Genomic DNA, 23,676 nt, shown 5'->3' with positions numbered 1-23,676 from the left:
CAAAAATCAACTCAAAATGGATTAAAGAACTAGACATAAGATCTGAAACCATAAAATACATAGAAGGAAATATAGGCGAAACGCTACGTGATTTGCACATCAAAGACATCTTTACAGACACATCACCCAAAGCAGTGATAGTGAAGGCAAAGATAAACAGCTGGGACTACATCAAATTAAAGAGCTTCTGCACAGGAAAAGAGACAATAACAAAAACAAAGAGAAACCCCACCAACTGGGAGAACATTTTTGCACACAACACTAATGATAAAGGACTGATCACAAAAATCTGCAAAGAGCTGATGAGACTCAACAACAACAAAGAAAATAATCCAGTCAATAAATGGGCAGAAGAGCTAAAAAGAAACTTCTCTGAAGAGGAAATGCAAATGGCCAACAGGCATATGAAAAAATGTTCAACATCACTTGTCATCAGGGAAATGCAAATCAAAACTACCATGAGATACCATCTTATACCAGTGAGAATGGCACATATTAAAAAAAACTAGCAACAACAAATGTTGGCGAGGGTGTGGAGAAAAAGGAACACTTCTGCACTGTTGGTGGGAGTGCAAACTGGTCCAGCCACCTTGGAGACCTTTGTGGACATTTCTGGACCTTCTAAACATAGAGCTTCCATATGATCCAGCAATTCCACTCCTAGGTATTTACCCAAAGGACACAGAAACATCAATTCCAAAGAACACCTGCACCCCTATGTTTATAGCAGCACTATTTACAATAGCTAAGCTTTGGAAACAGCCCAAATGCCCAAAAATAGATGACTGGATCAAGAAGATGTGGTACATATACACCATGGAATATTACTCAGCATTCAAAAAAGATAAACACATGCAGTTTGCAGCAACATGGGTGGCGCTGGAAGGGATCATGTTCAGCGAAATAAACCAAAAAGAAAAAGAAAAATACCGGATGGTCTCACTCATAGCAGGAATCTAGAAAACTTAAATAAGGGATCAGGAAAATGAATAACTATAAGAATGTGAAAATCAAAATCAACAAAAAACTATGAAACAGAGACACTTTTGGGGGGGGGGGGGGTGGGAGGGGAGGGATTGGTGTCAGAATGGCGGGATTGCAATTGTATGGGGAATATAAAAATAAAATTTAATATTTAAAAAAATACATATATCAACAACAAAAAAAAACTAAAACTAATCAGCTATTATAAATTATGAATCATTGCCTTTTGAGACATGTGAATGGAACTTGAAGTGACTATGCTAAGGGAAATAAGTCAAAAAAGACAACTACTGAATAGTTTCACTCATTTGCGGAATGCAAAGAAACCAAGAAAATAAATGAGCAAAAGACACAAAAATTAACTTAGACTGTGAAAACTATGGTGGTTACCAGAGGGGGGGGGCTAGGGGAGGGGAGAAGGGTAGAAGGCATGAACTGATGTGGTTGTGGCGCTGGGGCTGGAGCTGGGGCTGTTCATGTGCAAATGTGCATATGTCTAGGTATAAAGCTGAATTCCTGAAATTTTATAGTTATGTATTTACATTTATTTACATAAATGGTAGATCAAATTTACAAATTACATAAATTATACAAACTAAATTACAAAAAAAAAAAAAAAAAAGGAGATGGACCCTGGGGACTGAGTTTAGAAAGTTTATGCAAGATATGCAAGAGATAAGCTAGCTCCCTGCAGCAACAGGGAGGGAGCCAGTAAAAGGCTTGAGTCTAGGAGTACTTATATATATAAAGTCTTGTGAAGATGTGAAAATCTGCTTTGACATTGTTTTTGTATGTATGTTGTTTTTTGGGCTTAGGAATTGTTTTTGTGAGGTTATTTCTGCTCACAACCACCTCACTCTCCCTCTTTTCATATATATCTGTGCAAGCTGGTGTTTTCTGTCCAGTTATCTTTGTAATTTTTCCTCCTATTGTGCTATATATTTTTATTTGTCCCTCTCAGTTTCTAATGTGTCTGACCAATGTTGTCATTGTTATAAATGTAACATGTAAATATAAATGTCTTATCAGAAATGAAAAAGAGGGAGACAAATTTTTTCAATTATTTGCACATCATGCACCTGACAAGGGGCTGCTATTCATGATCTACAAAGAACTCATACAACTCAATAAAAAACCAAATAATCTAATAAAAAAAGGCAAATTAAATTGACATGTCTCTGAAGAAAGTGCACAGATGACCAACAGGCACAAGTGAAACCTCACCTGTCTCACCTGCTGCTCATCTCAGCATAACTAAACAGACATAACTAAACAATCAAAAATTAATTTTACTGTATGACCACAGAAATCAATCTATCTGATATGGATGTGTTTAGCAAAGGTGGAAGAGGTCATAATACATTATGGTCAAGGATTGTTGTTGCTTTGGTGTTTGGCATTGTGTGGTAACATACCTCTGAAGAGGTGAGAACCAAATTTATATTTAATTTCTGTATTTGGAATATTACAACAATGATATATCATAGTTGTTTTAGTAAGTATACATTATTTTCTAATCATCCTAATAAAATTCATATTTAATTTCTGGTATTTGGACTGTTAATTTTACTCATTATCAGTCCTCATTCCTTAGCAGAGTTAACAAAAAACTATTAATGTGTGTATGAGTAATAGAGAAAAAAAGAGAATTGGTAGAAAATGTAAAGAAAAACAGCATATTATTAAGAGGAGGGTTACATTTATTTAATTATAATAACATCATGACTAGCATATATTACATTTATTATATTTAGTTTTTAAAATCTTATGAAAAAATTACATTAACTCAAATTTCACACTAGAGGAAATGAAGCCTCACAAACACATGCATGAGGGACATTGTCTTTAAAATTGGAGTTGAAATTGATGTTCCCAGTTTCAATGTTATTCATCTCCTCCTCTTCTGATTTATTAAGTTTTTTTTTGTACATGTCTGCCTTGTGTGGTTGAAACAGTCCCTCCTATCAACCAGCATGTGGTGATTCCCAGTCTAGCAATATTAAAATAGATTAAGCCCTCCCAATAGAGAGTCTCAGAAAGTATGCCCCTGTTTGAAACCGATAGCTCTACCGAAGGAAGTAGGTTCATTTTTCCATTAATCTAGCCATTCCAACCCACAAGGTTGCAATGCGATTATTCCAATTACTTAAATAATTTTCATCAACCACCAACTTTTTAAGTGTGATGAAAGGCATGGCTGTGTTTACTTCACTCAGCTCTTCCATTGTTTGTCATCAAGAAAGCACAACAAGACCTAGTCAGAATGGTGTCACTGGTGGCAACACAAAGCTTGGCATAGCACCAATCATTGGTGGCCCAAAGAGTCTGGCATATGGTCCAAGATTTTACAATTATGCTTTTGCTTTAGGCTAAACATTTATATCTTCCTATCCCCAGATTAAAAAAAAAATTCTATTTTCTATCTCTAAGTCTGAAACAAGCTAATATTCCCATTTTGTAATGGTATCCAATGAAAAACCCAGTGTTGCAGAGAAGGGAAATGTCTTGATCATTATTTCTTTGAAAGAAAAACATTGATAGAAATAACCATACCACCAATAACATCTAAAGAAGTATTCCAGAAGTCCAATAATTGTAATGAATTGGAGAAGAAACTGAAAAGTGATTACTGAATTTGTGAGTTAATCAACCACTTTTTATTTACCTGCCTCTCACTATGTCTTCTAATATTATTTGCCACATAACAAATACAGAGTCATAAAATACTTGTCTAATACAGGATTAGTTTTTCCAATTTTGCAAAATATATAACTCACATTGTTACGGAGCAACCCCGATATAAAACGGGTTGCCTGGCTGTGGGTCCTCACCCGCGTGCTTAAAAGGGACTTACTAATACTCCACTACAGGCACACGCAAAAGGTTAATAAAAGGTGTACTTAAAAGGGAAAGGGAATTAAGGAAATGTACAACTCAGGGAGAAAATAGGGAAATAAAGTCATTAATGCGTCCTACCCGATCCGCCGACCTGGAAACCCAAAGGCACTCTCAGAGCTGGCGGAACTGAGAGCTGGCGGAGAGCCAAAATGGGGGATCTTCTCCAAAGCCCACGTGTCCGGTTTTACCAAACCTGGCTACTTAACCCCACCCTCAGGTCCCAGCCACCTTCCCTTTGGTGGTGATGGGATTTGGAGTTCCCAGTGTCTTTTGGCTTTGGTCTGGAGTGGGGGGTGGAGTCCACAAAGCCTGTAAGGAATTAGCTTTAGGACGTCCTTTTCCCCCTAACAATTTTTCTCAGCTCCAAATTCAGATAAAGGTGGGGTGTTTTCAGTTGCTACTCAAAAAAGAGATAATCTAAATGTTGGTCTTTTTCAAGACACTATGGTATTGTTCAAATTTTCAAGTGACCACACACTTACTCTTCATGTAAATGCCACTGATGGCTCCTTTATATAATGCACTCAACATCTCTAACTCATTTATGAGAGTTTGAGTAGTGTATGTAATAAAATCAGACACTTGTGAACATATACATACATGAATTGCATAACAGAGAAGTCCTCATAAGAGAAGAATTGGAATGCGTGGACACAAAGAAGGAATAAACACCAGCGGTAGTTATGGTATTCTGGCATCATTCATGAATGATTATTATATTACAAGGGTCTCACATTTTTGACAAAAGTACTGCTGATGCACCTTTCAGCATAATTGGCGTTGGAAGTTGTTCCAAGCATTATCCATTTTATCCAAGGAATAAACCCAAGTATCAACATTTATATACCTCTAAACATCTGTAGAGATTTTGACAGTCAGAATTCATCCCGTGTCACACAAGAGGGCCCTGGACATCGTGTCAAAACCTTCTTTAAGGCCCCTGCCACATCTCTGTTTCTCAGGCTGTAGATAAGAGGGTTTAACAAGGGGGTGAGGATGGTATAAAAGGCAGAAAAGACCTTGTCCTTTATTGGCGTGTGGTAGGATTGAGGAAGCATATATGTATACAGGGCAGCCCCATAGAACAATGTCACAACCATCATGTGTGATGAGCAGGTAGTAAAGGCTTTTTTCTTCCCTTCTGCTGACTTCATCTGGTGTACTGTGACAAGAATCCGGGTGTAGGAAGCGATCACTACAGAGAAGGGGATCAGCAGCATCATGACACAGCACACATACATCACCATTTCATAGGCAGCTTTGTCTCCACAGGCCAGCCTCAACATAGTGGGTGCCTCACAGAAGAAGTGATTAATCTTGTGGGAAGCACAGAATGGGAGACTCATGGTAATTGGGGTAAGGAGAAAGCTATCTAAAGCACCTCCAAACCAAGAGCTGGCCAAGATCATCCAACAGACCCGTTGGTTCATGAGGATTGGATAGCGGAGAGGATTGCAGACGGCCACATAGCGATCATAGGCCATGAGTCCTAACAGGAAAAACTCAGCCCCCACAAAGCCCATATAAAGAAAGTACTGGGTTGTACAAGCAGCAAATGAAATGGTTCCCTTGCCCACAAGATAATCGATCAGCATCTTAGGCACAATGGTGGAGATGTACATCATGTCGATGAAGGAAAGGTGACTGAGAAGGAAATACATGGGGGTGTGGAGGTGAGGGTCTATGTGGATCAGGAAGATCATGACTCCATTAACTATCATGGCCATGAAAAATATGGCACAAATGATGGTGAAAAGAAAGCTTGAGACTTTATTGTGAGTGAAGAGCCCTGTGAGGGTGAAATCACTGGAAATGGTCTTATTATCTACATCCATGGTGTTGAGTTGGACCTGGAAGTATATAAAAAGAGGTATGGGTTAATGAAAACTGTAATATAATGATAATAATAATAATAATAACAATAATAATATAATATATTCATTTAAAATATATGCAGATGTATTGTTAAATTGAAATTATATTTATAACTAATCAAAAATTTGTAAGGGTAAGGACAAGAGATGCATATGCATATGCAAGAGATGTATATGTAAGGGTGGGAGATTTTGCCACTTTTTTCTTGGCCATACATTCTCATTAAGGAGTAGTTCCAAAGTTTAGTTTCATGGCGTGAAGATGCATGAACTTTGGCAATCAACGCATGCTTTAAAGGAGATTACTTATTATTGTAGAACATCTGAGCCTCTAAAAGAATTCTTAATTTGGAGATTGGACTGCTTATTTGAAATGTATAAGATATTTATTGAATTGGAAATTTTTGCAACAATTTTAAAATTCATCTAGAAATAACCATTAAACTGTAGATACAATTGAAAATGACAATAGAATGAAATGAAATGGATCACCACATCATTATTCATGTCATCATTGATTATCCTTATTAATTCCTTCTTCATTTGCTGAGAGCTCAGTCATTCATGCACCACCCTTTTTTAAATGGAAAACAACCGGTGTTCTAAGCTCTGGGGATGTGGTTGTAAACAAATGAGGAAATGTCTCATGTGACCTATGGGTCCAGTTATGGACAGGAAAGGAGTAAATAAATGATGTTGGTGGTTCTGGATGATAGTAAGAGCTATGAGGATAAAAGTAATGATGACCTATGGAAAAAAGCATCCATGTGAAGATTTTGCAGAATGAATAGCAATTTTAAGATCTCTAAAGCAAAATGCAGTCTATGCTCAGAACATTCAAGCAAAGCATAGAGATTGGCGAGGGCTCTGAAGTGTCAGGGGTCAGATTTTAAGGCATGTGAATCAAGGTAAAGAAGTCATTATTTTCTAAATATTATCAGTAGAATTGAGATACAGTTGTAACAGTTTCACATTTAAACATGTTCATTATATATACATGGAAGTTTGGCCAACCACCATCCAGGTTAGTATGGAGCGGTATGGGCTGCATCTCTTGTCCTAGGATCCCATCTGATTTAATATGTGTCCTACCCAATTACATTCTCAAGAGCATTCTGACTTTGTCAGTCTTAAGTCCTGACTTAAGTGACTGAGAAAAATGTAGGTTAGAGGAAAAGAGAAAATTCTGCAAAGTCTCAGACAGAGGGAGTATGCAAATGAAAGCATAAGAAGTATGCAAATTAAAATAAGAAGATGCTTCACAAAATTCCCCAGTAATTTTACCATTATTCAAAGTCTAATTATATGTTTTTGAATTGTTGGGACATAATATTAACCTTGCCTGCCCTGAGCTACTATATAATAGAAAAATACCCAATGTGACTTTAAGCATAGAAATTGACAGCTTCCTAGTCTAAAAACAACATTTTTGGATTAGGAAGAATTATCTTGTCAGTTCTGTGATCTATAATTAAAGATGTGAGCACAATGAATTGGAGAACTGAGATAGGAGTAAGTTAGAAATAGACACATTCAAATTTTCACTTTTTAACATTTTCTGATCTTTAAACAAAAATTGAAGAAACTGTATGATCTTATTTGCCAATTCAGGAAAAGCTGAATCAAGAACTGTGCTGATCATATGAGACGGTAACACAAATGTAGTGAGTAGATCTTGAGCAACTCTCAAGGTCTGTAGAAGGACAGAGATAACAAAGAAAGTGATAAATATGAAGTTATAACATCCTCAAAGAAAACTATAAGTAACCGGTGGCTTTTGAAATGGTGATCCCACAAATGGAAGATAATTATTAAAAAGCAATCAAAGAGAAGAACACATTTGACAAAGAAACAAAAAAGAACTGTAATTAGATTTTTTAATTAAAATGATACATACTCTAATAATACCCTGGCAAATTATTTGAAGAAAATCAATATGATGTGGAAAACAGAAAGAGAAAGTGGAAGGAAAATGTGAAGGAAAAAATAATCTAGAAGCAATCAAAAATATAAAAGAAAAAAGAAAACAAGTCACCTACAACAGAATAAAATTCAGACTAGTCACAGAGATCTTTTTGATATAGATGAAATCCAATAAAAGTGAAGGAATGTCTAAACAGGAGGCATAATGTTGTAAATAAAAGCAAGGATTAAAGAACCAGAATATCTTTTCTATGCCACCCAAATGTATGAATATATGCAATCAACTTTCCTTCATTTTGCTCAGATTTCCCATCTGTTCTCTAACAACCAAAATGATATAAGTTGCAAGGACAACATCAGTTAGAACACGTTGGTTTTTAGATCAATACCTAGAATGTACTGTTTAGTAAAAATAATTGCCAATGTTATTATTTTCATTTGAATTGTTAGTAACATGTCAGTCAAAAAGGAAGTCATTCTGAGATACATTATGAGTAATAAACACTAAGATGTGTTCCAAGATTTGTGTAGCTGAAAGAAATTTTGAGACTAAATATACAGAAAAATTATATACTATAAGTGATAATGAACACTGAATTAAGTTTAAATGGACATACTTTTAAAATCATATAAATATGATCGCAAAACTACATATAATTCAAGATAATTCTTAATAACAAAGATATATAAGATCTGAAAATGAAATTTACATAATAAACAGATTTCATTTGCATACAATGGAAAGTTAGAAAATACCAGAACATAACTTACATTAAATCCTTTACTCATTCATTCAATTATATATTGTGATACATTAGTCTAATAGCTGAAGATTGATCAAGATGTTCCCTCTCTTGGAGTACATAGTCTAATGAAAGGAATCAATGATACATAAGAAAACAATTATCAAAAGTTTGACAGGGACCTCCCTGGTGGTGCAGGGTTTAAAGACAGCACTATCAATTTCCTGCCAGCTACTACATCATGAATTCAGTCCTCAACTTCTCACGGAGCTAATCCACATGGTTCAGCAGACCTCTCCTGTCTAGCCCACTGCTCCCCTCAGTAGTGTATTTCAATACATCTGCTTATTCTGCTCTCCAATCTGTCTCTGGTGAATCATCCACCCCCACCCCTCTGGCTTACCCCCAGTTTTTGTATGCATAAATAAAAAAATCTTTGGGAGCCTCCCTGGTGACACAAGGGGTTAAGACACAGCCTGTAAAGCTGTCTGCAGCCTCTGAAGCATGAGTTTGATGAATTCAATTCCCAGCTGGTCAGGGAGCTACCCACATGGCACAGCAGACCTCTCCTGTCTCACCTGCTGCTCCCCTCAGCAGTGTACCTTGTTCAATTTGCCTGTTCTGTTCCCCACTGTCTCTGGTGAATCCTCTCAACCCCCACACCTAAGGCCTGTATCCCAGCTCTTGTATGCATAAATAAATAAATCTTTCAAAAGTAAATAAATAAATCTTTCAAAAGTAAATAAATAAATAAATAAATCTTTAAAAACAAAGTTTGATTTTTTTTCTCAATGCTTGCTCTAGAAAATAAGTTTTTCTCTCATGACTAAAATGAAAAGAGAATGATAAAGATAAGAGCAATCCTGAAAAGCACTAGCAAAATCAATAGCAGTATTAAAATGAGACACATCTGTGTGTTGGGAGACAATGAAAAATAAAAAAAAAAAAACCTACAAATATAACAGGTAGGATCTTACAAAATATAATACATTTATATAGAAAACAGTTATGTTATTACAACATCATGGGGGTATAACACCTCTTTTAAAGTATACATTTATTCTCTGAGAAAGCAGTAGAAAAGGGAAAGAAATGCTTAAAAAATGCAAAGATGCGGGCCTAGCGGTTGAAAAACCGGAGGAGGGTCCCACATGGCGCGCAGAAGCAGTGTACAAAACTGTAAGTGCATGTATAAACAAAACAAACAAACAAACCAGCAAACAAATAATAAAGCATGCCTCTATCAAAAATAATAAAAAAAAAAAAAAAAAAAAAAAATGCAAAGATGCAAAATAAAAAAAATAGAGTGAGGGACTTAAAACATAAAACGCCATTAAAGAAAATTCAGAAATGAGGGCCTTCCCTGTGGTGTAGCAGGTTGAGCACAGCACTGTGAAGCTGTCTGCAGCCTTTGCAGTGTGGGTTGGATTCCGGCCAGCCAGGAAGAGGCCCACATGGTGTGGCAGACCTTCCTCTAGTGCCCGCTGCTACCTTCAGCTGTGTATTTCGCTCGTCTGCCTACTCTGCTCTCCAATCTTTCCATGGTGTGTCCTCTCACCCTTCAGTGCCTCTGGCCTGTACCCCAGCTCTTGTATAAAAATAAATAAATCTGGGCCTCCCTGGTGGTGTAGGCAGTTGAGCGCCGCACTGTGAAGCTGTTCGCAGCATCTGTAGTGCGGGTTTGATCCTGGCTGGCTGGCGAGAATCCCACATGGCGCAGCAGACCTCTCCTGTCTCGCCTGCTGCTCCCCTCAGCAATGCATTTCTTCAGTCTGCCTGTTCTGTTCCTCGCTCTGTCTCTGGAGAATCCTCTCACCCTCCCACACATCTGGCCTATACCCCAGTTCCTGTATAAAAAAATAAATAAATCTTTTAAAATATATTAAAAAAGAAGATTCATAAATGAAATATGGGCAAATGGAATTTATATAGGAAATACTTTTTGCTTATTTATGTTCATGTTCTTAAATTTAAAATTATAAACTAAAAATTAAATACTTTTTTTACTTTCCACAAAAAGTATGTTCAGAATATAATTTAAGGAATTATTATAAATGGGGCAAAAAGAATAGATTTATCATGGAAATTTTAAATAAAAATCTTTATGTTCTCAATATATGCAGGTAGTTTTGAAAGGACTTTTTTTTTAGTAAAATATACTAAAATTCTAAAATAATAACAGTTTTATTCTAATTCAAAAAAATTGAAATACATAAACATATGCCTAAATATTATTCAGGCCAATAGGAAACTCACATTTCTTTCTTTCTTTCTTTTTTTTTTTTTTGTTCCAAAATTTGGTTTTGGTTGTTTTTGGATCTAGGACTCAATCAAGGTTCATTTATGGAAATTGTAACTTCTACTTTTTTCTCAGAAGACAATTGCTACTATTATTAGTATTTTGTATTGGTTATTGAAGACTGAGAAACTCATATTTCTAATTAAATCGAGTGGAAATGAAATCTATTGGATATAGCCAAAGAGGTACACAGACAAAATTTTATAGTACTCAATACTCAATAATGTATTTTAAATGAAAAATGTGTTGTGACTACTTAAACTTAGAACAATAGTCATTATAAATAAATGCAAGAGATTATACAAAATTAAGCTAGTGTTTATGGATTCTAAAATAAGTATACTGGATATATAAAAAGTTGAGTCTTTGAAATTGAAACAAACCAAAAAAATAGACCAACTTCTGATTCTTGCAATGACAGCTGAGGGTGGGGGAGGACAAAACATCACTAAGAATAAGAAAATTTATCTAAATACATGTATGAGAAGAGAAGCAAAATATTTTTGGTATTGACTATTACATTAATATAGTTGGAAACTTCAGTAGAGATAACTATGTGTACATTTACAGCTTTATCTGTTATAAAATACATAATTAAACCACTAAAATTACACTTAACCATAACCCAGAATTTGAAAAATTAAAAGATTTTAATAGATCTATGTTCCTCCAAAATTCCTAGTTCAGAAAGCATTATAGGAAAACGTAAGAACAGATAATTTCAAAGTGTTTGTAATGTGGAGAAAGATATAAAATTAATCCTAATTTATTTTATAATCCTGTATAACTTCCAAAACACAACCTTCATAATTATAAACCAATCTAACTCATAATTGTAGATTAAAACTTTTATATTACTATTAGTATTTGAGATTGTGATTAAATTCAACAGCTCATTAAACAACACACCTGCAAACCTGTTCATATAAACCAGCTTTCCTTCTTCACAAACCTTTTGAGGCTCTGTATTGTTTGTTAGTTAAAGATAAAAGTTCTAAATTGGTTTTCAGGTGGCCTGGACATTCAGGCTTCTGCTTTTTAGTAAATTCCTGTCACTTCTCTCCCAGAAAATAACTTGACTCAGGAGTGCCCCTTTCCTGAAGCATAAGCCTAGTCTCTTCTCCATTCTCAGCTTCATATATTTCCTACAGGAACCCCCTCTGGTGGTCATCAGACTTATTTGTTCATGATGCCCAAATAATATCAACCAATGCATCAAATATGTATATAACATCAATGCACATGATCAAATAGGGGGTAATGTACCAAATTTGGAGAAAAGCACAAAACTGTTAAAATGGAATTCTGAATGAAATTCCAATAGGAAGTTTTTTGGAGAAACCTGTTTTTTTTTTTTTTAAATTTGATCTGAAAGAATGAATATGTATTAATTTTTCAGAGTGGGAAAATTTTAACATTTGATAGTACTTCCTGTGGAACCAATGTAAATTACAGAGGCTAAGGAACTGGGTAGTAAAAGGTTGTTTAGTAATAAAGAGTCTCCCTCTCATTCTTCTCCCAAGAATACCCATAAAAATCATAGCACATAAGTGTAGGCAGCAATAAGATAAGAGTTCAAATAAACAGAAAGACAAATTTCACATATGTATATGGAGGTGAAGAACAAAGAATATGTCATCCTAAACTGTCTTCTTTGACATAAGTTATTTTTGAACTGAGGCAATTAAAGAACAGCAAACTCAGAAAAAGACCTCCCTTTATTGCCCACGGCATAAAATAAATTCTGTTTTACCTGGAGATAGATTCTTATCAGTCCAGAAACAAGATCAGAGAATATACACCATCAGTTCATTCCCTCATATATTTAATTTTCCAACTTGTTGCTCTTGGAGTCTAAGAGCATTTTCCTTTTTCTTGTCATTTCTTTGCTAACCTATCATTCTGCACTGAAGATGCTAAGCAAGCTGTAGTTCTAAGATGCTATTTCGAGTCACTTTTACGTTGCAGTGTCTCCTTATGTTGTACGTTGTATGTACATTGCATATGTTAATAAAATGTTTTCCTTTTGTTAGAGCCCTAGGTGACAACCTAACATGAATAGCAGTGAAACTTTTCAACCCCTACAAAGAAAACAATTGCAATTTAGAGATAAAGAATGAGAGTTTTCCCGGGCTTCCCTGGTGGTGCAGGTGGTTGAGCGCCGCACTGTGAAGCTCTCTGAAGCCTCTACAGCGTGGGTTCTATCCCGACCGGCTGGCTAGAATCCCATATGGCGAGGCAGCACTCTCCTGTCTCTCCCGCTGCTCCCCTCAGCAGTGTGTTTTGTTGCTCTGCCTGTTCTGTTCCCCGCTCTGTCTCTGGTGAATCCTCTCACCCTCCTGCACATCTGGTCTGTACTCCCAGTCTTGTATAAATAAATAAATCTTAAAAAAAAAATTAAATAAAATAAAAAAAAGAAATTTTCCTTTTAAACTCACAATCTTTAGGCCAAGTGACTAAAAATCTTAAATAAATTATTGCACTTCTAAGTGTTTGAATTTAATTTAATAGAGTTTTTTGTAAACAGAAAGGAGAATTTTAAAGGATGATAATAATAGATTATTCAATGTGAGGACATGAGCTCATTATGCACTGTCATGCATTGCTAGTGTGAGTGCAAATTACTGGAAGAGTTTGACAATATTGATGAAACATATTTTATAAACACCTACAATTTAGCTAGTTATTTGAATTTATTCTAAGCAAATAAATAATATGCAGATGTGAGTATATGCAAGTACAATAAATGAACCATAACCATTGCATTTTATAGTGAAAACAAATTGGAAATAAACTAAATAATCAATAGTATCACATTGACTAAATTAAACATTATGCAACTTACCTTCAATCCATTGATCATAATTATGTAATGTATTTTTGAGTAAAATACAAATTACTCCTCTTCTACAGAAATATATTGTGTATTAGAAAATTCTAATCATCTGGAGTAGGTTTAGCAAGTTTTACAATGAGATAGAAACAAATGACACTGAGATCACTGTTAGGCTAAAGGAAAATCTGTACTGAATTGAATGAGCATTCTACTAACTGGTTTATATGCTTTTCCAAATAAAGAGACTAGACTTTGATGGCCAGAGTTCCATAAAGATACTGTCAATCTCTCTGTGATATTCTGATCAGAGGAGACACTGTTCCCTTTGCCTCTGTGACACATCTTCAGCACGTTCCACACTCGTGGAAGTCTGCCTGCTCTTTTCATTTATGTTTATTGCTGATTTCCCAACTACAATGTGAGCTATTTGAGGGTATCTCTAAATAATCTTTATATTCACAACCTTTAATACAGGTGTGCATATACTAGGTGATCTACATATCAATAGCTTACTCCTAGAATTTAATGATTCCTAAACTGAATATTTTCCTACTTCAAACATGGTCATTATGCTTACACTGTAACCACTGAATATCTGACCAACCAACATCCACAACCACCCATGAAGAGTGTGCTCATCTTCCAGATGATGTTTCCTATGTGTCCAAAATTGTTCATAAAATATAAGAAATAAAATCATTCATGGTAAAATGACCAGCTGCATCACAATGCTGGCAGGAACATTTACCTGTTAGCCTCATATAAGCACTTGTGCAAGAAATTGATGTTTAAGTAAGTGAGCAGATATTTTAGAATTGAAGCAACAGAAAATTTGAGGTCTTCCTCAAGAATTTTTATAATTATTTATGCCCAGCTACTAACCCCACTTAACTGGAAATATTATATTTTTACCTGAAAATTTAATCTTTCAGTGTAATAAGAAAATACAACGATACTAGTAATATCTCAAATAGTAGCCTGTATATTTAGGTTTGACAACTAAGTTTTTGTTCATTGTTTTGACTTTATTCAATTCAGTCAAAATGATTTGCCTCTGAACTCCTGGGTTTTTCTTCATACATTTCTGATCTTCTCTAAGTGAATGCATCCTAATTTCTCACATTTCCACCAATACTTCTATTTTCCATTCCTATTCAACTCAATTATTTTTTCATCACTATGTTCCTGCACTTTAAACTTTTAAGATAACAAATTTGTGGCAGATAGATTTGCACAAAATATATGAATTATCTCAAATTAATAATCTTTCTTATCCCTTCTTCCCAAGACCATATACATCATCCAATAAATTTAAATGGCTTTCTTACCCTGAAAGTGGAGGCAGAAGAAACTGATGACAGGTGTTCACTTATAGGTATAATACATTTAGAATGAGGAATATCAGTTATATCAAAATTGGTTATGAAGAACTTTGTAGGAGATAAAACATTAGCAAGTAAAGAGATAAGATAGACCCTCCTTGATTTTCCTGTCTTCCTTAATCAAATGTAATGCATTTGGCTTCTTTCCTTCCTTGAATTGATGAAAGAAGATCTGGATTGAAAGGCACACAATAAAAAAAAAGAATGTTATTTAGGAGTATTTCAAGATGACCACTTAACTAGAGTCATGGATTTCACACTCTGTGCCACAAACACTTGGGGGCACACAGCACAGGGGGACCAGAGTGGGGAGAGTTTAAATAACCTAGAGAATTACATCATAACCATCCTGAGACTTCTTATGGATAGTGTAAGAATTCATGGAAGATATTGATTAAACTTGTTTGGGTTGATACTGAAATCTTTACACAAACTACCTAATGATAAGTTAAGAATATACTCTAAAACTGAAGTGATTAGACTGATTTCTCTCCAGTTATTTTTAATTAACAGCTTGAGAACATCTGTGTTCTGAATGTTTCATCATCAGACACCTTATGTCTCGCATTACCCTAGAGAGCAAATTAGTAATAACACCAAAGAAAAGAAAGAGCAATTTTTCATGTGTACATTTAATTTCTCCAACAACAATCATGAGTTCTAATATTTTCGTTTTTCTCTTTCACGAAGAAACTTCTCAATAGGCAGCATTCACTAAATTACACAAAACAACTTGTGCAATCATCAATAAAAGCAGTAAACTTCACAATACTTTATTATAGTCTTGTGTAATGTATATTTTTGTTGTTGACGAAGTACACTGCTGAGGGGAGCAGCAGGCGTGGCAAGAGAGGTCTGCACACCATGTGGGACCCTTGGCTGGGGATTGAACTGGCGCTGCAGAGGCTGTGGGCAGCTTCGCAACCCAGCGCTCAACCGCTGCACCACCAGGGAGGCCCCAATCAGTCAGTTCTTTCAGCTCACTTTGCATACTTTTCCTCCCATTATGCATTTCCCAACAGTTTGTTAGACTCATTTCATCTTTATCTATTTCTCCCGGTCTATCTAGTGACTCTTTACATATTTTGATATGTTACTGTGTGGAGAAATTTCCAATAAGGTCCTTAATGTTCTTATAGTCATAGCAAAAAATCTTGCACCTAATACATACAAAACTTTTTTTCTGTCAGTAGGGTCAAAATAACACACCACAATGAGGTCATAGGAGCTAAGTCACGAGGTGTAGTTCTATTTTAAATATGGCTCAGATACTAACTCGACAGAATATCCCTAGTTTCAACTCAGTTAACCACTCAAGTTAATGAAATCAAACATTTGCAGGTGTGCTCTTCTTCACTCAGCGTGTGAAATAACTTTTTGGGTGTGTTTTGAGGAATTTAATTCCATTTCCAGAAACTAACATTCTATTGTTTTTTAAAAATAAAAAAGGGAACTCATTAGGCTACAATAGGCCATTTATTCTAGACAGGTTATCCATATATAGTTACTATAAATCACTAAGAAAAGATGGATACATGCAATTTTGAATTAGGTTATAAATAAAAAGGATAAATAATACTTTCATAAACAAGAAATCTAAATGGCTAAGAAACATTTGAAAAATATTTGACATTATATTTTCATTAACTTGTAAAATAAATCAAATTTGATAGTTTCTCCACCAAAAATGGTATAAAATTGATAACACACAGTTATAGAGACTACATGGTGATTTTTTTTTATTTTTATATTCCCCATACAATTGAGACCCCCTTATTTTGACCCCAATTCCTCCCCTCCCCCCTCCACTCCCCAAAGAATGTCTCTGGTTCATAGTTGTTTGTTGATTTGGTTGATTTTGATTTTTACTTTCTTATAGATATTCTTTTTCCTGGTCCCTTATTTAAGTTTTCTAGATTCCTGCTATGAGTGAGACCATCTGGTATTTTTCTTTTTCTTTCTGGCTTATTTCGCTGAGCATGATCCCTTCCAGCTCCATCCATGTTGCTTCAAATTGCATGTGTTTATCTTTTTTGAATGCTGAGTAATATTCCATGGTGTATATGTACCACATCTTTTTGATCCAGTCATCTCTTTTTGGGCATTTGGGTTGTTTCCAAAGCTTAGCTATTGTAAACAGTGCTGCTATAAACATAGGGGTGCAGGTGTTCTTTGGAGTTGATGTTTCTGTGTCCTTTGGGTAAATACCTAGGAGTGGAATTGCTGGATCATATGGAAGCTCTATGTTTAGTAGGTCCAGAAATCTCCACACAGCTCTCCATAGTGGTTGGACCAGTTTGCACTCCCACCAACAGTGCAGGAGAGATCCTTTTTCTCTACAACCTGGCTAACATTTGTTGTTGCTAGTTTTTTTTAATATGTGCCATTCTCACTGGTGTAAGATGGTATCTCATTGTAGTTTTGATTTGCATTTCCCTGATTACAAGTGATATTGAGCATTGTTTCATATACTTGTTGGCCATTTGCATTTCCTCTTTGGAAAAATTTATTTTTAGCTCTTCTGCCCATTTTTTGACAGGATTGTTTTCTTTGTTTTTGTTGAGTCTCATCAGCTCTTTGTAGATTTTTGTGATCAGTCCTTTATCATTAGTGTTGTGTGCAAAAATGTTCTCCCAGTAGTTGGGGCTTTTCTTAGTTTTTCTTATTGTCTCTTTTGCTGTGCAGAAGCTCTTTAATTTGATGTAGTCCCAGTTGTTTATCTCTGCCTTCACTATCACTGCTTTGCGTGATGTGTCTGTAAAGATGTCTTTGATATTCATATCACATAGTGTTTCACCTATATTTCCTTCTACGTATTTTATGGTTTCAGATCTTATGTCTAGTTCTTTAATCCATTTTGAGTTGATTTTTGTGTATGGTGTGAGGTAGTGGTCAAGCTTCATTCTTTTGCATGTAGCGACCCAGTTTTCCCAGCACCATTTATTGAACAAACTTTCTTTGCTCCAATGCATATTCTTTGCTCCTTTGTCAAAGATTAGTTGACCATAAATCTGTGGGTTTATTTCTGGATTTTCTATTCGATTCCATTGGTCTGTGTATCTGTTCTTGTTCCATTACCATGCACTTTTGATGATTATGGCTTTGTAGTATAGTTTGAAGTCTGGGTGTTTGATGCCTCCATTCCTTCTTTTTTTTTTCTGGAGAGCTTTGGCTATTCGGGGTTTTGGGTGATTCCATATGAATTTCATCAATAATTGTTGTATTTCTTTGAAGAATGACATTGAAATTTTTATTGGAACAGCATTGAATCTGTGTATTGCTTTTGGTAGGATGGCCATTTTAATAATGTTTATTTTTCCAATCCATGAGCAGGGGATGTTTTTCCATTTCTTTGTGTCTTCTTCTATTTCTTTTAACAGTGTTTTATAGTTTTCTTTGTATTGGTCCTTTACCTCTTTTTTTATATTTATTCCCAATTATTAGATTTTTTTTTGTTTTGATAATAAAAGGGATTTTTTTTATTTCTTCTTTAGATTTATTGTTTGTGTATAGGAAGGCTACTGACTTTTGCATGTTGATTTTGTATCCTGCCACTTTACTGAATTGATTGATGAGTTGAATTAGTTTTTCTGTGGAGTTTTTGGGATTCTCTATGTATATTATCATATCATCTGCAAATAGTAATAGTTTGACTTCTTCTTTTCCTATTTGGATTCCTTGTATGTCTTTCTCTTGTCCTATTGCTAGGGCTAGGACTTCCAGTATTATATTGAAAAGCAGTGGTGAGAGTGGACATCCTTGTCTTGTTCCAGATCTTAATGGAATTGCTTTCAGCTTTTCACCATTGAGAATGATACTGGCTGTTGGCTTGTCATAGATGACCTTTATGATGTTGAGGTATGTTCCTTGTATCCCAAGAATTTCAAGTGTTTTTATCATGAATGGGTGTCGCACTTTGTCGAAAGTTTTCTCAGCATCTATTGATATGATCATATGGTTTTTATATTTATTTTTATTGATGTGCTGGATAACGTTGATTGATTTTCGGATATTGAACCATCCTTGTGTCCCTGGAATGAATCCTACTTGGTCGTGGTGAATTATCTTATGGATACATTGTTGGATTCTGATAGCTAAAATTTTATTGAGGATTTTTGCATCAGTGTTCATTAGGGAGATTGGCCTGTAGTTTTCCTTTTTTGTGTTGTCCTTGTTCTGTTTTGGTATTAGTGTAATGTTGGCTTCATAGAACGTGTTTGGTATTATCCCTTCCTTCTCAATTTTTTGAAAGAATTTGTGAAGGATAGGCACTAATTCATCTCTGAATGTTTGGTAGAATTCATTTGTAAATCCATCAGGTCCTGGGCTTTTGTTTTTGGGGAGGTTTTTGATTACCATTTCAATTTCGCTGCTTGTAATTGGTCTGATTAGGTGTTCTATTTCTTCTTTATCTAGCTTTGGGTGATTGTAGAGTTGTAGGATTTTGTCCATCTCCTCTAGATTGTTGAACTGGTTTCCATATAACTGTTCATAGTAGTTACTGATTATTCTTTGATTTCTGCTGTGTCCGTTGTGATTTCTCCTCTTTCATTTATGACCCTGTTTATTTGTGCTTTCTCCCTTTTTTCCTTTGTGAGCCTGGCTAGGGGTTTGTCTATTCTATTTATTTTTTCAAAGAACCAGCTCTTGGTTTCATTGATCTTTTGGATTGCTTTATTAGTTTCTATTTCATTTATTTCTGCTTTGTTTTTTTTCTTTTCTTCTACTGGTATTGGGGTTTTTTTGTTGTTCTTTTTCTAGATCTTTGAGCTTCGAGATTAGGTTGTTTCTTTGAGTTCTTTCTTATTTCTTGATGTGAGCCTCTATTGCTATATATTTTCCTCTTATTACTGCTTTTGCTGCATCCCATACATTTAGGAAATTTGTGCCCTCTTGTTATTCAATTCAAAGGTTTTTTTTCATTTCTTCTTTGATCTCCTCGTTAGTCCAGTGGTCTTCCAGAAGTGTGGTTTTCAATCTTCATAAGGTAGGAGAGTTGCTTGCCTTCTTTTCATGGTTTATTTCTAGTTTGATGCCTTCATGGTTAGAAAAGATGGTTGGTATGATTTCAATCTTGGTGTATCTGTTGATGTTTTTCTTGTGTCTCAGTATGTGATTGATGCTGGAGAATGATCCGTGTGTGCTTGAGAAAAATGTGTAGTAAGATTTTTTTTGGGTTTAGTGTTCTATAGATATCTGTTAAGCCCAAGCGCTCTAGATCCTTATTTAGAGCTTTAGTGTCTTTACTTATTTTTTGTCTCATTGATCTCTCCATTGTTGATAGTGGTGTGTTGAAGTCTCCCACTATGTATGTGTTTTCTCTGATGTCTGTTTTCAGAGATGACAATAGTTGTCTGATATATTTTGTGCTCCTGCGTTTGGTGACTATATGTTAATGACTGTTATTTTTTCTTGAAGTATTGTCTCCTTGATCATAATGTAGTGACCGTTGGGGTCTCTTTTTTATCTTTTTGAGTTTGAAATCTGTTTTATATGATATAAGTATAGCTGTTCCTGCTTTCTTTTTTAGTCCATTTGCTTGTAGGATTGTTTTCCATCCTTTAACTTTGAGTCTATATTTATCTTTTGTGGCTAAATGGGTTTCCTGGAGACCGCAAAAGGTTGGATTTTGTTTCTTAATCCAGCCTGCAACTCTGTGTCTTTTTATTGAAGAGTTTATTCCATTTACATTTTGAGTTAATATTGATATGTTAACATCTGTATTTGCTATTGTGTTTGTCTTTGCTTTGATTTTATTTATTCTTTTAATAACTTTTTTTTTTAACCTTCTTTCATTGTTATCCATCCCTCTGAAGTTCTGGCTTTGGGACTCTTTGTAGTATTTTTTGGAGAGTGGGTTTAGTCATAATGAAATTCCAGAATTTCTATTTCTCTGGAAAGGTCCTTATTCTTTCTTCATAGAGGAAGGAGAACTTTGAAGGATAGAGTATTCTTGGTTGGCATCTCTTTTCTTGAAGTCTGTTGACTATGTCCTTCCACTCTCTCCTTCCTGTAGTGTTTCTTTGGAGAAGTCTGATGTCAGTCTGATTGGTTTTCCTTTGAATGTTATCTGTTTCTTCTCTCTTGTCAGCTTCATTATTTCTTCCTTGTCCTGCATTCTTGGGAGCTTTACTATTATGTGTCTTGCTGTATTTTTTCTTTCGTCGTGGAAGTTTGGTGTTCTTTTTGCTTCTTGTATATCAATTTTCAGCTCCTTTTTCACATTTGGGAAGTTCTCTTCAATTATCTCCTTGAATATTTTCTCTGTTCCTACATCTCTCTCCTCTCCATCTGGGATTCCTATAACTCTTATATTTCCTTTCCTCATGGAGTCAGATAGTTCCCGAAGTCTTTCTTTGGTCTTTTTCCTTCGTACTTCTCTTTCCTTTTCTGTTTTGGTTCTTTTTTTCCTGTGTCTTCAAGAGTACTTATTCGTTCTTCCATTTCATCATTCTGCTTTCATTGCTTTTCCCAGAGTTCTTTAGTGCCTCCATTAATTCTTTGATCTCCTGCTTTTCTTTTACTTCCCTCTTTGGGGACTCAATTTCATTCTTCTGATTGTTGATTATTTTTCCCTTATCATTGTTTTCCTTTATGACTTCTGTTAGTTTTTAATCATGGCAATTTTAATTTCTCTTTCTGGAAGGCTCAGGAGGTCTTCCAAGTTACTGTTATTGTAGTCTGGGGGGTTGTTTTCTTTTTGTGGTGTGCTTTATTCCTGAGGAGTTGCTGGGTTGCGTGTGGTTTTTCTACCCCCTACAGTCTGTTTTCTAATTTGCCATATACGTTGGGACACTGTGTTGCTGTTACTGGCAGGCATCTTGGGCCAACTTCCCAGCTCACCTCTGGCACTTCCAGGAACCATCTGCCGGTTTCAAGCAGGCTTTACTGAAGAAAGGTCCCTGTTCTAAAAAGGCGATGAGAGTTCTCACTTCTCTGCGAGTCTGGTCTGCCCCAGCAGTGGGTTCCCGCTCCCCCTCTGGGCTCGGACTGCAGGCCAGAAGGGGCCTGGCATGGGCAAACTTCCCAGCTCACCTCTGGCTCCTCCAGGAGCCTTCTGCCGGTTTCAAGCAGTCTTTACTGAAGAAATGTCCCTGTTCTAAAGTGGTGATGCGGGACGTAATCCCTGTGTGCCCGGTCTGCCCATGGTGATTTTTTTTTTAATTGAGTCAACATTGGCACATAGATTTACAACTCTTCACTACACTACACCCACTGCCAAGGCATCCATAATCCTCCATCACATTTCCCTGGACACCCTCCCCAGTTTGGTCTCCATCTTCCCCTTCCATTTCAAATTTTTTTTAAAGATTTTTTTTTATTTTTACAAAAAAGAACAGGGGTATAGACCAGGTGCAGGGGGTGAGAGGATTTTCCAGAGAGAGTGGGGAGCAGAATAGGCAAATTTCCTGAAATACACTGCTGGGGGAAGCAGCGGGCAAAATAGGAGTGATCTGCTTCACCATATGGCTGAAAACCCTGGCTGGGGAGCCAACTCAGACAACTCTGGAGGGCCATTGAGGTGCTGTGACTTAACCTCTAGGCCACCAGAGAGGCCCAGTCTCTGACATTTTTGATTTCACATTCTGAGGTTTGTTTTTTTTGTTTGTTTGTTTGGTTTTGTCTGGCCCTTTGTTTTATTTCTTATATGAATAAAATCATTCATATTTGGTAAACAAATTCTTAAAATATATATCAGGAAAGTTTTTGATGAAATTGCTTACACTATAATGAGTGTAAAGATCCAGTTTATGAAATGATTATTAAACCTTCTTTGAATGCATGGCCAGAAATTACTCTGATGAAAGTGATTTATCCTAGCTTGAGCTTGGAAGTTAATGATTCACAAAGAGCAGGACAGTTTTGATTGGAAAAACAAGTTTTGTCTTATTTTTTAAGGGATCAATTCATTTGAAAAATACTTCAGGGCCTCTCAGCTTTATCAAACATCCACTGCAGCAAGAGTTTGATCCCCAGGAGCTAACACACATGGTGTGGCAGACCTCTTCTGTCTCACCCGTTGCTCCCTTCAGCAGTGTATTTCAGTAGATTCTCTTGTTTTGTTCCCCACTCTTTTGCTGGTGAATTCTCTCACCCCCATAACTCTGGCCTACACCCAAGTTCTTGTATGCATAAATAAATAAAAATAAATCTTTAAAACTAATGAAAATATTTCATTAATACAGAAAGCAAAACATGTGTCAGTTAATAAAAAAGCTTCATACACTTAAAATTTTTGGGTGGGTTGGAGACATCGGACTTTGAAATCTGTAATGAACACTTCTTGTGACTACCTGAAAGAGTAAAAGTAATGATCAGGGCCTCCCCTGGTGGCACAGAGGATGGGCTGCCCACAGCGTCTGAAGCTCCGGTTTGACCCCTGGCCCCGGCAAGGGTCCTGCATGGTGCGCAGACCTCTCCTGCTGCACCCGCTGCTCCTCACAGCAGTGTATTTCATTGGTCTGCCTTTTCTGTTCCCTGCTCTATTTCTGGTGAGTTCTCTCACCCTCCCTCACTTCTGACTGTGCCCAGTGTTTGTATAAATAAATAAATAAAATCTTTAAAAAAAAAAAAAGTAACGATCAGTAAAAGGAAATTAAAATATCAATTCCACATGTCATTTCACCCATTAAATAACCATGTTACATTTAGACAATATGCTTATGAGTGAAAGGGAGTTAGATTATATTATTTAGTATATTTACTTCATTATATATCAAAACAAACTTCACAGTCC

At 35.8% G+C, this 23,676-nt stretch overlaps 1 protein-coding gene across 1 annotated transcript; it reads right to left on the bottom strand.

The window, feature by feature from the left end:
* Positions 1–4,757: 4,757 nt before the first annotated feature.
* Positions 4,758–5,717, bottom strand: LOC119242869 (olfactory receptor 2T6). Its single transcript, XM_037508314.1, has one exon. The coding sequence runs from the start codon at positions 5,715–5,717 to the stop codon at positions 4,758–4,760; it is 960 nt and encodes a 319-aa protein (XP_037364211.1).
* Between the last annotated feature and the right edge of the window lie 17,959 nt (positions 5,718–23,676).

The sequence above is a fragment of the Talpa occidentalis genome, unplaced genomic scaffold, assembly GCF_014898055.3.
Source record: "Talpa occidentalis isolate TD23 unplaced genomic scaffold, MPIMG_talOcc4v2.1 talOcc4.13, whole genome shotgun sequence".
Classification (NCBI taxonomy): domain Eukaryota; kingdom Metazoa; phylum Chordata; class Mammalia; order Eulipotyphla; family Talpidae; genus Talpa; species Talpa occidentalis.
Note: the sequence above shows the minus strand (reverse complement) of the source record. Positions and strands in the feature narration are given on the sequence as shown.

Excerpts from the sequence above, each read along its gene's own strand:
- LOC119242869 (XM_037508314.1), bottom strand. The coding sequence starts at position 5,717 with ATGGATGTAGATAATAAGACCATTTCCAGTGATTTCACCCTCACAGGG.